Source organism: Pieris brassicae, chromosome 11 (assembly GCF_905147105.1).
Source record: "Pieris brassicae chromosome 11, ilPieBrab1.1, whole genome shotgun sequence".
NCBI classification, from domain to species: domain Eukaryota; kingdom Metazoa; phylum Arthropoda; class Insecta; order Lepidoptera; family Pieridae; genus Pieris; species Pieris brassicae.
The window spans coordinates 14,411,811-14,427,872 of NC_059675.1; the positions used below are offsets into that span (position 1 = coordinate 14,411,811).

Below are 16,062 nucleotides of genomic sequence, written 5' to 3' on the forward strand. Positions count from 1 at the left end.
GTGAAAATTAGCCGTCTCATTCTCTCTTAAATGTAACTCATTGACGTTAAGAGCCAAATAGCTATTAGCTAGCGTTGTCGTCTTTCGATTTTGATCGTCGTGTCACAGTCGTTAGCCATACCTCTCTAGTCTGTTAACTCTATCATACTATTATAATATATACTCTGTGCGGTTACTCCATTTAAAATTTTAAGCAAGGATAGTATAGCATGGCTATAATTAAGCAAATAGCGCCTGAATGAAAGTATTATCAAAGACTAAAGTGTAAGTTTGTTCAAATAGAATATCAAGTTATTTTAGGAGTGCTTTTATATTTTTCTAAAAAAATGCCTCCTAAACGCAAAAGAGGACGGCCACGTCATAAATTATCTCAGCCATTAAACTCAAGGAAAAATTTAGTTTTTGAGAAAGACATCGAAGTGTCAGAAAATCTGAGCAAAGAAGTTATGGAATATATTTGCTCCTATTGTAAGAAATCCTTTAAGAAGAGGCAATATTTGATTGCGCATGTCAATAGCTGTGGGAATGATACTTTACACGAAGAGAAGGTAGGAAATATTACGTGAAGAATTAAAAAATAAGTTAAGGAACAAATTAATACAAAACTTCTATCTAATATCGAATACAACCTGAAATCATTTATTTATTTATATATTACATAGGAAAAATTATGACAACTTATTGTTATTTTTACTTCTTGATATTATTTTAGTTGGGAGTCAATGTGTATAATTGGAAAGTAATAGACAATGATATTTTTAACTCTGCAACTAGTCACACACATCTAATAATTGATGATTGTTCATATGATTTATAACTTTTTAAATTTATAATATAGAAATTTAGTTCTAGTTTAATCAAAGTTAAACTGAAAGAGCTGTTTATATTTGTTTCAGCCTAAATTACACTGTCCCAAATGCACTAAAGTATTTGTTTTTAAGAAGAGCTATAAAAAACATGTTGAAAATGAGCATTATGAAGGTCCTGATGGGGTTTGCTGTGAACACTGCTCTGTCATTTGCCCAAATAAAGAAATTTTACAAGATCATTTAGACAAGAAACATAACTCAGGCACATATTCATGTCAGTTCTGTACTCAGACTTTTGTACGAAGAGCACATGTAACTCGTCACATGTTGCAAAAAGGTTGTGATGGCCGAAAGCTTCGGGAATTTTCTTGCGGTGTAAGTAAAACATATTAAAGAGGCTGGGTGCCATTGGCTGAATATTTGGTAATCTGTTGTAGACCACCTAAATAAATCTTTAAATATGGTATATATTCAATAATGTTACCAAAGATATTTATATATATATATATATATATTTGTACTTATAAACTTATAATTTCTAGATATGTTCTGCAAAATTTTCAAGGAAAGATAATCTTTTGGTACACCTTCGGCTACAACATATCATGAACAAAAGATTTCAGTGCAAGATGTGTGATTTTTCTACAAAGAATTTCTCAAAACTAATTCTTCACTCACAAAGAATGCATTTACGTAAGTTAAATTTATAGGTATATATTTTTAAAACCTTTAAATTATACACTAATAGTAATGTAGATATACAATATAAACTTGGACCATAAATAATGAAACTACCCATCTTCTTTTAGCTAAGCCTTTACAATATGAATGTGATCACTGTGGGAAGTTAACAAAGTCTAGAGGCTCTTTGACAAAGCATCTTGAGATTCATGGTGATAAGAAATATGCTTGTGAAGTGGTGAGTGGTCTTTTTGTGATTTTTATACTTACTTAAAAACATTTTTTATACAGCCTTACATTTACTCTACTTGATATTGATTAGCCTTTACGTTTTATTTGCTGCTGTGGATGTTGATTAATGGTAAGTTTTTTAAAGCTAAGGACTAGTTGTCGATTACCACTTTTGGCTAACTTTTCTGGTTAAAGGTTTTCTGGAGACATTTCTTTGTATATATACTTCCATATTAGCTTTTTCGTTTAAGTTCTTTTTAATTATTATACTTTCCTATAAACTGGCATTTGCAGTGTGGCTACAGCACATACACGATTGAGGTGATGCGCCGACATACGTTGACACACGTCGAGGATAAACCCTACAAGTGCAGTATCTGTTCCAACTCGTTTATACAGAAAGCCCAGCTTTTGAGGCACCTTAATCAACATATGGAATTTGTTTGCAATATTTGCTCAAAACGCTTCAAGACCAGGGAAGAGTAAGTTTCTTTCATTTGTATATATCTTTGTACAACTTGACATTTGTATCACATATTCCATGAGTCGGTAAAAATTGAATATTGCTTATTTGAAAAATTTATATAGCTGTTAATCTGAGACTTTCCAACTTTGCAAAATTCATATATTAATTATGTTTATTAAAGGGCGACAATTCACGAGGGACAGCATGATCCAAATGATCTTTCATGCCCGTTCGAAGACTGCACTGAAAAAAAATTTGAAGATGAAGAACATCAATCCATTCATATAAAAGAACACCTCCAAGGTACTTATTTAATTTATTAAAAAATATGCTCAACTTTATAAAGAAACTTTTTGCGCTTACTATTTGAATATACTGATTTTCATCGGCATATAGTTTTCACTCAACATCTGTAGTATCTTTTCTACATATTCAAAATTGCATTCTACAAATAACTAGCGGATCCGACGGACGTTTTCCTGCATGACATTTCAAGCGATTAAGATATTAACAAAGTATGAAAGCAGGGCCATCTGCCGGACTGATTTGAGAATCTTAGACATCCAGGTCGCCGCTCAAACGCATACAAAAATCGGTCCAGCCGTTTAACAGGACTTCAGTGACATACACACGTGATTCGGTCGGCTTTTATTAGTCTAACATTATTATATAATTAAAAAGCACAAACTGTAATTTTGTCTTTAGCGTTCAAGTGCGAGGTGTGCGGCAAACCCTTTGAGAAGGAAATCAACATGCGTCGCCACGTGCCGACGCACGCTCTGGACCGTCCCCGTCGCTGCATGTACTGCGTGAACGCGAGGGCGTACGTCAGGGGTGAGCATTTACTTCGACACGTGAGGAAGCACCACGCGGACGTCTTCATGCAGCGCTTGATGCATGTACGGAGTGTGCTCGTAAGTATTGTCCGTTGCTTTGCCCCCTTGCTTGCCTCTCTTGATCATTTTTGATTACTGACAAGTTGGTGATCAGCCAGAGACACTCATGATTTTTGGGTATTTTGCTATTTTTTTCTTTTCCTTATGTAATAGATTTTATTAATGTTATTAACGCCTCCGTAAATAATTTTTCTAGATGTTCTGGTCTGAATCTACCCGTTTAGCCTGGAACACGTATAATATATATATGATTAATATAACCAGGGGTCTTACGTCACTACGCCTCGTGTGACCACGCCCCGCGTGTCGAAGTCCGAGCTGGATGCGATCCTGAACATGTTAGATGCTGAGTCTGACCGCATCATCGAGGACTACGGCACTGGGGTACTGTACGGAGGGCTGCAGGATATAAACGATCAAATGGAGATTGAAATACCGAAGGTGTGAAAAATCTGACCACAATAGTTGGCCAATTATTTATAGAAATATATTTTTTTTTCAATATTATAATAAATCTTTTTAATGATACAATTATCCCATATATCACAAATGTTACAGAATGAACCAAACACACTGCTGAGTGAAGAGGAATTAGTTGAAAATCTCAAAGAGCTGCTGTCCAAACTTATTGATCAAGAGTTGCTCGAGGCATTCGGTTGGCCAGATAAGCCTATTGAAGATGTAAGTTATTTTTTTATTTCTTATTATTATTCTTGTCATACAAAACGATGATGAAAAATGATCAACGACAGATATAGGAGTCTGGAGACCGAGGGATGTATTACAACAATTAATAATATTATATATCCCTCGGTAAACATTTTTTTTGCAAATTGAAACGTTTCTGTGTGGGTAGTAGCAAAATCTTGTGAAGATTAACCCTACAAAGAGTTACGTTTGTTCGTTTTCTGCCAACAAAGATCTTTTTGTCGTGTCTTAAATTTGAAAGCGCTCTCCTTAGTACTTCACGCAGCCTCAGTATGCTTGGGGTCGGCATATCGAAAGAGGTCCAATTACGCAATCATCTGGAAGAAGAAGCCAAACTGACTTCTGAAACGGTGTGTTTCGGGTATGGCTAAGCAATATTTTCACTCGAGGTACAAACGTAGGCAGCTCTACGAGGCTCGAGGACGAACTCATATAGAATAGTGCTCACATCTCTGGGCCGGTGCTCCCGAATACCAGCTTCCTTTTGACCAAATTCAGCGAAGGGCTCGTCGAATTGTCAATCCCCAATTCTCCCTCTCTACGCAGAGACATTTCAAACAATGTACTAAGGTGAGCGTTCTGAAGAATCGTTTGGGTAGATCCCTCCTGCCTCGTTACAACACCGTAAGAGCCGTATCAATTCAAAATTTAATCAGCATTATCTTGATGGCTGGAAGTCTTCCGCAGTTCGTTTTTCAAGGCATTTTCCCTTTGAGATATGACCTCAATCTATTCCATCTATTGGCAAGTGTAGTCCTCCCTCAAAAGCCGGCAACACACCCACTAAAGATGGCTCTTTTGGGTTGCCGTGACTGCCCTTTTTTGAACGTCCTGTATGCTTGTTTTCCCCCCCAATTATATAAAAAAACTTAAGAATTCATTAAACTGTTATAGATATTAGAGAAGGTGATAGAAAACTGTGGGGCACGCCCGGCCGATCGCGAAAAGTGGTCTCGAGTTCAGTGCCTGCGGGAAAACACGAAGCATCTGTTTATCTACGTGGTTGAAGACAAGAATATTGCTAAAATGCTCGGCACACACACCATCGATCAGGTTATTATGCACATACTGCAGCAAGTCAGTGACAATGTGTGAAAATCCTTGCCATTTCAGACAATATATATATAAAAAGAACGTAATATTAATATAGTTATATTTATTTTTACAAAAGCAAATTATTGAGCGAGTCCTGTTATAACTTTTAAAAGAAGTTTGTCAAATAAATAAAACAATGTATTACGAAGGGTTCGGATTAATTTTATATTAGATTTTTTTATTAATCATAGAGAGGAATCAAGAATAATGTTTTTGGGTTTGCTATTTAAAATGTGTAAAATATGAATCGATTGTTTAGCATAAGAATGTATTGTTGAAATGTGCCTTAGCTTAGTTTTAATACAGTTTTTATATAATTTTTTAGAAATTATTATCTCGGTGCTCGGTGGCACGGATAATCATTCCATTACATGCATTGTGCATATTAAGTTGAAAAGATCAGTTTTATGTGCAGATTTTTTATATGTTTTAAAAATGAAACGTTATATGTTTAAGTTACACAGGGAATGTCACTTAGCTCTAATATGGAGTAATTTCTCTCGTTCTCTACGACCGCGTGGTTGCTTGAGATCGCGTGGTACAAAAGTTCTTTATTGAGATCGGGGTCACTATTAGAAGTTAGAGAGGGTTCTGTTATAAACGTGTTTAACCAAACTCTTGGGCTATCGTAAATAAATATATATTATTGTTCTACGAAATAAAGTGGATTTTTACATAAGATATCACTGGTTTTAATTACCTTGTTGTTTATATACCGATTTCGAGAGTACTACAACGCGGCAGATTAATATACAGGAGGCTATCTTGTACCCAGTGAAGTACCTCCGCCAAATATATGGCCGCCCGTCAAGGATAAAGCATCATATTTGTAAAAAAAATAATCATCAGATATTCTCGAGCGCGTTAGATTTAAGTAGGGCGAGTTAATTACATGTCAAAAAGTGTATTATTCACTAATTTGACAATTTGCAAGTGACGTAAAGAAAGGGGAGGGAGGATAGGGATTCTAAAAAGGTATTAGACATGGCCATCAGTGGCTCTAATTTCCTTTCAACAAAACAAAGATTATGTAATAATTGTTAAAATAAAACAAAACATTTTATAATAAATGCTCAAAAGCCTGCCTCTGACAATAATACTTAATCTGCATCGTCTAATAAAATTTCCACGCAACCTACGGAATGCACGTCTATTGTTAATAACTTGCACCTTAGCAAATTGGAGTTTTTGTCGTAATTGCCTTGTTCGATATTGTTCTCTCTTTCATAAATTATAAAATAGATCCAAAGAAAAAAACTAATGGATTTAAATCGGGCGATGCAAATCTTCCCGGGTATTGCCGCCGCAAAAGCCATACAGGTAATGCATTTCTGCTTACTGTTGAGGAGTCTCACTCGCACTCTCTCCTCGCAGCAAGTATCTGTAAACGTTTGAATCTAGTTCGATTCACAATACTGGTCACAGGTTACGTGTAATTAATCATAAGTCCGAATCGGTATTTTCGTCCTAGAAATAAATTAGAGCCACTCATTGCCATGTATAATACCTGTTCAGAATACCTATTAAATGCGCCTTTTCGGTAGAGGCTTACTTTCTTTTAAAAACGCAAAATAAATGATAACTCCGCAGGGTTCAAGTCTAAGGCCCTGCTAGTTGCGTTTGATCCACGACGATCCGCGAGTTTGCGTCAGAACCAAATCGTCGGATTAATAAATGAGACGCATTCGATTATTTTTTTTTCATTTTCAACCCTAACATACGACCACCCCCATCATGCAAACATTCAGATTAACATACGTATATTAATAAAATTACGTAGGACATGAATGCTATCAATGTCTGACTCGCTCGAGTATATCCATGGCACAGTTTTTTTTTTACATTTTAGAATATCTATAGCTGCTCCCCCACCGATGAAAAGCTATTCAATATACATTATATAACATTTTTTTCTTTTTATTATCTAAGCTTCACATCTCAATAGGTCTCTACTACCCTCAAATAAATCCCTATTAAGCATCGTGGGCTCCACTACTATAACATTATCTATAAGATACACGAATATAGATGATTATTCTCTACACTCCGGTATTCGGTAGTTTTTAGAAGTTTCGTGTAGTTTTGTCGGGAATTTGCAGAGAGCTTTACGCAGAGTCTAGTTCAAGACTACAATGTTTATTATCAAATACTGTAATATTATACTAGCAATGTTTATTATTAATAATAGCTTTACAAAGAGAAGTTTTAAAGTAAAACTACGTTGTAGTAAGATAATAAATACTAAATGTGACGTGACTGCTACCATTCTACATATACTTATAGCGTACTCTATGTTAGTGGCATTGACATTGTGGTGACAGCGAGCGACCGAAAAGACTACAATTTAATAGCAAACAAGTCTAATAAAATTTTAGTTAACACTTAACATCACGGTGACCACGACTACTGCACTTTTTACAGTTTGTATATTTCATCCAGCTGTAACCTTTTCTGACCTTTTTGAGTTATTTGTTATAGTTTATTGTGAAAATGTCGCAAACCGCTCCACTTATAGTGAGATTGTTAGCTTCATCAGTTTCTGTTGCCAACAGAGCTGGTAAAATTGTTAGAGATATAATGAGTAAAGGCGAACTTGGCATTGTGGAAAAGGTAAAATATTTAGACGTGTCTGCTTTAATTTTTATGCTTTGACGAAGGTTATAAGTTTTAATTTTTTTAGGGTAAAGATGACTATCAAACAGAAGCTGATCGCTCTGCTCAGAGATGTATTATTGCCTCTCTTTCTGAGCAGTATCCTAAAGTAAGAATAATTGGTGAAGAAGATGGAAATGAGGTAATTATCTACTGCATTACAGTATTATCAAGTTTCCAAGGATTGTATTACAAATAATTACCCAAATGAATTTTTTTTCAGATTCAGTCCTCACATGAGTTCCTGGAAACAGATGCTGACAAGGAAATATTAAACTTGGAGTGTCCAGCTAGTTTGAAAGGAATAAAGGAAGAAGATATAGTAGTTTGGGTTGATCCTCTTGATGGAACTGCTGAATACACACAAGGTAACTAATTTGATAAATAAGGCCCATTAGGGATAGTTATTTGCTTTGGTATATTTTTATAATATTTTAACTTTAAAATAATGAAAAAGAAACTATATATTTCACACAAAACATTTTAGGTGCTCTAATGTTGAAGAGAGATCCTTGGGAAAGGTGGAAAATGTACTTAACTCATCCATTTATTAGTATGAAATGGTATTTAAGTTTACTACACTCAAAATATGGTAAATGGAAAAGCATTTACAATTACTAGTCTAGGTAGTGTTATCATGGTTTCTTAATGTAGAATGTATATAAATGTTTTAAATAACACCACATCTATGTAAATTAACAAATACTTCGGAATGCTAATGTTTGGTGCATGATCTCGACTAAAAACTATTGGTATAATAAATTTATGGCTTTGTATGATATGGCATGCATAATAAGAATGTAAGTGTATTCATATATATTAATATTTTCTTATTTGTTTTAGGTTTTCTTGAACATGTGACTGTTCTGATTGGTATTTCTGTAAATGAGAAACCAATAGCAGGTGTTATTCATCAGCCCTATTTTAAGGCTGTTGGAAGTGAAAATAAATTGGGCCGCACTATTTGGGGGTTAAAGGATGTAGGTGTTGGTGGATTTACTCCTGGAAACCCTCCAGAATCTTTGATCATTACAACTACAAGAAGCCATTCAAATCCTGTTGTTGAAAATGCACTCCAAGTTATGAAAGCGGCACAAGTTCTTAGAGTTGGTGGAGCAGGATACAAGGTAATTGCGTTTACTTGCTAATGCAAATACAATCACCCTCATTTGAAATTTTTGTTAGTTAAAATAACTTCTTATCTCAAGCTAATTTACTTCATCTACTGAAGCTTATGAATTACATTTTATAGACATCATTAAATTCAATTTCCTGGTTTTTCAGGTGTTACAATTATTGGAAGGAAAAGCATCTATTTATGTGTTTGCTAGCCCCGGATGTAAGAAATGGGATACATGTGCGCCTGAGGCTGTCCTTAATGCAGCAGGGGGAAAGTTGACTGATATACTTGGTAATTTCTATAAATATGGAGCATCTGAATCAAGACCAAACAAAACTGGTGTGCTTGCAGCTGTCAATGATGAATTACATAGCTATGCAATTCAGAGAATACCACAAGAGTTGAAAGATAAGCTTTCTGCTTAATATTTATTGAATTATTTTTTGGAGAAATATATTGTTTGTATATAGATTCAATAGTTTTATTTCAATATAAATATATTACGATGTTAATTCACACCACATTCACATTTTTTCTGAATATATGTAACAATTGTGTAGGTCATATTTTATGACACTATAGTTTGCTCTTTTTATCAGACTGTAATTGCTTCCTCAATTCTCGTCTCAATATCTTCCCGGACGGATTTTTAGGTATTTCGTCGACAAATATAACTCCGCCACGCAAACGTTTCGCCGGCGATACCTACAAAAAAATTGAAATAATATAATAGTCACCCTGACTCGACTACCTACATACATAACATGAAATTTATCAAATGAAATGTGAAATAAATAGTAAATCGTGACGAAATATGAGCAATCGATAAAGATATGGTGTGATATTAAACATTGAGATCCAATATGTAGATATAATCACAAATACAATACCTATATCCAGATACATTATCTACTCTTTATCGGTTTATTAAGATAATAATATGTGATACTTGTTGCTTAGTCTTATGTATTATACAAATAAAGCATTATTTACTTAATGTATAATTCATAAAGCCTTAAGCATGCCTTATAATTGTAACCAAAAAAAAGTTAAATCTGGGAACAGAACTATCTTTAAAAAGTTATTATATTGCAAATGTTGTTACAATTAGAAAGAAATCTGTCTTTGTCTTAGAATGACTGGTGGAACAAATGGCGACTTTCAACAGTATAATACTCGAAATAGAACTAATTTAGAGTGTATGAAGTAATGTAATAATGTGTAATTTGGCTCCAGAAGATAAACCACTCCTTATATGGAAATTGTATTCGTTTTTATAACAAACTCCCAAGGGAAATTAGAAAATTATCACTTAATAAATTCAATATATACGTAATCAATAAAGCTTTTTATAAATACTTAAATGACCCTAATCCTTGGGATTGATTTGCTCCAGTTCAAACAATTTAAGTGACGCAAAACTTAGCGATTACAAAGCGTGGCGGAAAGTTTCTTGCCCGCTCCACGCCCTTGACTTGCGAACAGGTAGTAAATGTAAATTTACGATTAATTTAACTTTTTTCTAATGTTCATAAGTGTTTCAGTTTGAAATTAAATACATTAATTTATTTATAAATATTAAGTATCAATATTTTCTTTTTGATTGGCCGTGTATTACTTACATAATAAAATATATACAGTGTATAACACTACAAAAAGATTGTGTTTTCATACATTTTCTGGGATTAGCCACTAGCTACCATTGAATTTCGACTCGACATTGATTTATGCAAAGTTATGAAGATCCTTTTAGAATAATGTATGTATGTATGTATGTATACCTTTGACGCGACGTATTCGGTGATCTGGGTTTCTGTCAGCTTGGCTCCGGGTTGTAAGAGCACAAAGGCGATGGGCAACTCTCCAGCTACTTCATCTGGGAGTCCAACTACTCCACAATCTGCTATACCCTCCATGCGTAGCAATAAGGCTTCTAGCTCAGCCGGAGCCACCTGGTTAATAAGTGACATTTAGATAAAAAGAGAGGAATCTAAGACTGAGATCTAAATGTTTCAAAATAAAGATTTTTTTAGATATTCTTAACAATGTAAAAAGATCCAAGAGCGCAAGGACTTTTTTCGAGTTGATTTAAAAAAAAAATAAAGGTCTCTTATAATAAATGTCTGTGTCTCAATTAGTCACATGTTTATATCAGTACCTGAAAACCTTTATATTTAATAAGTTCCTTCAATCGATCCACGATATAGATGTAGCCTTCTTCATCATAGTATCCAATATCTCCAGTCCTGATGTAACCCTCCTTATCCAGCAGAGCATCACCAGCCTCGGGATCTCCCAAGTAACCTTTCATTCGAAGAGGAGATTTGATCCAGACCTCACCCTCTTTATTTGGACCTAAAGGTTTGTTGGAATCTATATCTATAACCTGAAAGTTAAAAAAAAATTATAAATCTACTAACTAACAAGTGCAAAAATTAACGCCTGTAAAATTTTAGTAAAACTGGCCTTTAATGTGTAAATAAAAGACGTCTTTGAAAACAGGAAATAGCTTTGATTAAATTTTGAACCATAGCCAGTGTCGTCACTTACATACATCACAATTCTATTAAATACTATTAATCTTATTTATTGATTCTACGATACTCTTAAACAAAAAAAATTACGTTGTAAATATGTTCAACATGTTTGAGCTTTGAAGTAAACAGCTGTCAGAACTGAACTCAGGACCTCCGGGACGTTACGATGAGAGGCGGGAATTGAATTGCGAGTTATTGTTTATATTACTTTTGACTTTTCGGTACTTTGCACCACATAACTAACTTTTAGGTATAAAGAGACACAGGGTGGTCATGAAACGTTTTAATAAATGTATTAAATAAAAGCTGTGTAAAAAGGCTTACTATAAAGTTAACGATTATCTAGTTAAAAGGGCCTCTGACTAGTTCTGGATAGGCTACTTCTAATAAAATTGCGATATTTGTTTTAAAATAAGTGTTGTTTCATGATTTGCTATTTTAAAAGAGTACCGAGTGTTTTTTACGCCAGCTTTTTCTCTCGGCCTACACCCTCTGTCTTCTTTGCCGATGAGTAGGGATGTCTGCGGTACAAATTGAATGACGTGGAATAAGTGATACCTGTATCTTATATTCCATAATAAACATATTTTATTTTTACTAATGGGTACAGAAAACGAATCGTCAAGAATCAACAAAAATTGCGTGACGTAATACTTGATCGCTCCCTTATACAAATATATCATTTACATAAGTCAAGCCGATACACGCCTAAATGGCTAGACAGACAACGCCATCTAGTGTCTTTAATCGTAAATGTTGACACTCCGAGATTTAATATATATATAAGTTTGGAATATACCACAAATTAATATAATACCTTGATCTTCATTCCCGGCGCGGGTGTCCCGCATGACCCAATCTTGGCTTTTCCTATGACGTCCACACAACACGCCATCGTCACTTCCGTGAGCCCATAGCCTTGTCTTATGAAGTCTATACCTGTTCTATAAGTTATAAAACTAATTAATACAATATTCTATCTGATCTATACTTACGGCTATTAAATTATTAAAGCTGAATCCCACATCCATTCAAATGGAAAAAAAAGCAAAAATAAATGTTCGTCAGCAAGAAAACAACAAGAAAACCCTGTCATCCTTTCTTGCCAGCATGCAGAGAAGAAAAGAAGAAGCATCTTAAAGTCGAGGAGAGTAAATAAAACAAGAAATGTTGACATTCGTAAAAAAACAAAACTTACATATGCACTTGTACACGCTCTAAGGATTTAAATGGAGATGGGCAGGTCATATTGCTAAATTATATAAGCTAAATGATGAGGAGCGCGGGATAAAAGACGGACCCTAGAAATAACAAAATGGACTGGACCTATTGGAAAGAGATGTATAAGACGACAAAAGAAAAGATGGGGAAAAACTGGATGTAGCTCAAGACAAAGATAAATGGAAAAATATGGAGGAGACTTTTATATAAACTAATATTAAGGAATGTAAACTAAGCACTGGTGGAAAAGCTTTAATATTTAAGATGATTATACAAGTATGTGAATGCAGTTACCAACTTGAAGGAATATAAGTGATGGAGACTGATGACGGTGACAAACATCGCAATGTAGGTTCTATATTTGTACTAGCAGCCATAATACTATTACTCATTATATCATTTACCATCAGAGATAGCCCTGCAAGTTATACCCCTGGGCCTATACATACAGCAGGAGGCGGCACTGGCTGCCGTCAGGCTGATGGTATTGGATCTATGAGGCAAAAACCACTACAGCACACACACAGCGATTCTCAACAAGGCGATAGAGTACCAACCTCTAGCCGCTCCATGTGATAGGATCGCAAATCAGAACATGCTCAATAGAAGATACCATGTGCAAATGAGAGAAGAGAAATGTGATAGATCACCCCTGAATGAGCTGCGCATATATACCGATGGCTCAAAAACAGAGAACAGACTCTTTTGATCTCAACATCAACATACACCTACCCTTGGGCACATACAGCTCGATCTTTCAATGCGAATGAGTCGCTCTAACCGAAGCAGCCAGAGCCGTGCAGCGGTTAAGAATTAATAACTTTTGTATTAAGTTCGTATCCGAAAGTGCGTCTGTGCTGATGGCGTTAGTAAGCAAAAAGACAAACAGTAAATCGATATTGGAATGTCACGATGCACTGAAGGCAATAACCCTGACAAACAGAGTTACCCTGCAGTGGGTTAAGGGACACAGTGGATCTCCTGGCAACGATGCTGCCGATGAGCTTGCGAGGAGAGGTTCGGAGATGAGGCCTGCTGCTCCGTATCCGCTACTTCCTTAGCCCTTCAAAGATCTACTGAACTCCAACATCAACGGTGGTCAAAAGGTAGGGATTAGGTGCGACGGACAGCCCCTGTGCAGAGGCTGTTTCAGCACAGAGGAATCAGTTACCCACTTAGTCCTAGAATGCGAGGCTGTGGCTTAACAACGTGCAGAAATAGTGAGGTCGCTCCGTGAAGCCTGCGAAGTACCCAGGAGGCTTCTGTGCTTTTGGAGTTAGGCTGGCTTAGTTAGCCAGGACTTTACGCACAATGGACCTACTGAGAGTCTAAGTGCGGATACTGAGTCCACACATACATACATATCATTTACCATTGGAACTATTGCCATTGGTATTTTCATATTTAAATACTGAATGTAAATCAATATGTATATGTTGTTCATAAATGAAAAAAATATTAATATCAAACCTCTCACTGATAGCAATCTGTATTTCTCTAGAAAGTGGGGCCGCTCCACACCACACTTCGTTGAGTGATCTCAGGTCATAATTAGTGACTAGAGGATGTTTTGCTAAGAACACGGCTAATGGTGGCACTATTGTTGTCATGTTTATCTAAAAAAAATATACATTAAAAGGTCGATCAAGATTTATACCTTATAGGTTTTGTGTATGGGAATTGTATTTTATATTTTCAGTTTCATAAGAAAATAAATTTAGTAATATAGTTTGTATATGAAATCTTAATATGTTTTTAAATATACCTTATACTTTTCTATAGTTGCCAAAAACTGTTCCTCTTCAAATCTCATTAAGAATACCACTTCAACATGCAGTGCTAGAACTGCCAGGGTTGTTATGAATCCATAAGCATGGAACCATGGTATTAAGGATAGTCCTCTTTTGACAATATGACCCTTTCTTTCTTGAGATGTATTTAAATAGTATCTGAAAAAGTATATATAAAATAATATGTGTTTTATATGGTTACATATAAAACTTGAATTCCAAAAACTTTATGTAATTTAACATGTAATTAAATATTTACCTCATATGAGATGATAGTGTTAGGAAGTTAACATGCGTCAACATCACACCTTTAGGCAATCCTGTAGTACCTGAAGAACACATAATGGCCACAGTGTCTTCAGCGCCATTAACATCCACTAGGGTAAAGTCCTCAACATTGACATGGTTTTTAATTAATTCATCATAGAACAGTGCAGGTACAACGTCATATTCCCCAAACAGGATAAGCTTTTGAACATATTTCAGGTCCTTACTACAGTCATATATATTTTGTGCTGTTATCGGTGAGGTGAATATAAACTTTGGTTTTGTTATTTCTAGTATATGGCTTATCTCACCTGAAATTTTTTAGAATCTAAATTGTCTCATTTTTAGAAATCTATAAAATAATTTTATTTTCCCAGTTAAACAGAATTTATGACCTATTTTGTTGGGTGGATCAGCTAAGATAACAATCATCAATACCATACCTGGTGAGTATGTAACATTAAGAGTAGATAGCACTCCTCCACAGAATATTACAGCAAGGGATGTTGCTGTAAACTCAAAGCGGTTTTCACAACTGAGTGAAACAACATCACCCTTTTTCAGACCAAGGCCTTGAAGTGCTACAGCTAAATTAACACTTTTCTGCAGAATATCTCTGTAGGTCACAGATCTGTCAGTCTCACCACACACCTGAAAAATAATTATACACCTTTTTACACTCACATGTCACATAAAAGATGCTATTTTTGTTAATTTAAAAAAAAATCTTTACAACTTACTAGAGCTGTTTTATTTCCACCACTTTTAAATTTATCGTATAGAAACTGTCCATAGGATAAATGCGCTGGTATAGGTTCCTCTTCTGGTCCAGACACAATGTTTTTATGCACCGTTATTACCATTTTTTAAATTTAGTTAGAAAATCGCCAATGTGTAATATGTATTCAGAAATACTTTTGCAAAATAAATTACTATTTTTTCTTTATCTAAATAGGTAGTACAGCTTATGACGCGATTAATATTTGATAATTTTATAAGTAGATAATAATATAAATTATTAATTTCAACGAAACAAGAAAAGAAATCTAATTAAAAAAAGAACACGTACACATAACCATATAGCAACAAAATAATAAAATGGAATTATAACGACACTTAGAATATTATACTAAGTTTATAAATTATTAATACACATCTCGGACCAATAAAACGATGTTATTATGTATACATCAGTAACTATGTACATTAAATATTTGGATGGTTTGTACGACTAGGTTGTTTTGGTTATTCAAGGGACAAAGTGTTTAGTATAGTGTACTGTATAAATAAGAGCGAGCCGATCGCCGCGCGCCGGTGAGCCTAAATCAGCTCAGGATCAGCTGATGTTGTAATAACCTATAAGTGATGACGTTATTATCGACAGACAAGGATAAAAGAAGATTAACAACTTGTTATAGTAGAACTTCCAAGGTATTTAGTGTACTACTGTGTAGGTGCTTTGTGTTGTGGTAGGAACGAGGAAGACTGAAGATGATGTAGAATATTCAAGAAATATGTATATATATATGTATTCAAGTATCTTCGTCAACCGTTTCCCGCGATTTTTTATAATATACCTACCAATACTT

General features: G+C 34.8%; 3 protein-coding genes and 1 long non-coding RNA gene across 5 annotated transcripts; 2 read left to right on the plus strand and 2 right to left on the minus strand.

The window, feature by feature from the left end:
• The first annotated feature begins 160 nt into the window (after window positions 1-160).
• LOC123716279 (protein suppressor of hairy wing) lies at window positions 161-5,567 on the plus strand. The gene is made up of 10 exons (XM_045671941.1): window positions 161-548; window positions 897-1,184; window positions 1,352-1,502; window positions 1,619-1,728; window positions 2,016-2,203; window positions 2,369-2,490; window positions 2,893-3,101; window positions 3,348-3,524; window positions 3,642-3,764; window positions 4,686-5,567. Exons 1-10 carry the CDS (start codon window positions 327-329, stop codon window positions 4,884-4,886), a joined length of 1,791 nt encoding a protein of 596 aa, XP_045527897.1. The 5' UTR covers window positions 161-326; the 3' UTR covers window positions 4,887-5,567.
• On the minus strand, window positions 2,823-5,769 carry LOC123716280. Its single transcript, XR_006754550.1, has 2 exons — window positions 5,587-5,769; window positions 2,823-3,308 (listed from the first exon to the last, which is right to left on the minus strand). It is a non-coding gene; the product is annotated as an uncharacterized LOC123716280 (long non-coding RNA).
• A 1,418-nt stretch (window positions 5,770-7,187) lies between these two features.
• LOC123716148 (3'(2'),5'-bisphosphate nucleotidase 1) lies at window positions 7,188-9,129 on the plus strand. Of its 2 annotated transcripts, XM_045671728.1 has the most exons (6): window positions 7,188-7,496; window positions 7,567-7,680; window positions 7,762-7,906; window positions 8,026-8,130; window positions 8,382-8,665; window positions 8,823-9,129. In XM_045671728.1, exons 1-6 carry the CDS (start codon window positions 7,377-7,379, stop codon window positions 9,081-9,083), a joined length of 1,029 nt encoding a protein of 342 aa, XP_045527684.1. In that variant the 5' UTR covers window positions 7,188-7,376; the 3' UTR covers window positions 9,084-9,129. The 2 variants fall into 2 exon arrangements, with proteins under 2 accessions (XP_045527684.1, XP_045527686.1); XM_045671730.1 differs by lacking the exon at window positions 8,026-8,130 and having other exon boundaries at window positions 7,191-7,496.
• Window positions 9,130-9,218: 89 nt separating this feature from the next.
• LOC123716147 (4-coumarate--CoA ligase 1) lies at window positions 9,219-15,850 on the minus strand. The gene is made up of 9 exons (XM_045671727.1): window positions 15,214-15,850; window positions 14,917-15,124; window positions 14,466-14,784; window positions 14,182-14,365; window positions 13,887-14,032; window positions 12,013-12,139; window positions 10,817-11,044; window positions 10,440-10,610; window positions 9,219-9,363 (listed from the first exon to the last, which is right to left on the minus strand). The coding sequence occupies exons 1-9, from the start codon at window positions 15,334-15,336 to the stop codon at window positions 9,235-9,237; spliced, it is 1,635 nt and encodes a 544-aa protein (XP_045527683.1). The 5' UTR covers window positions 15,337-15,850; the 3' UTR covers window positions 9,219-9,234.
• Between the last annotated feature and the right edge of the window lie 212 nt (window positions 15,851-16,062).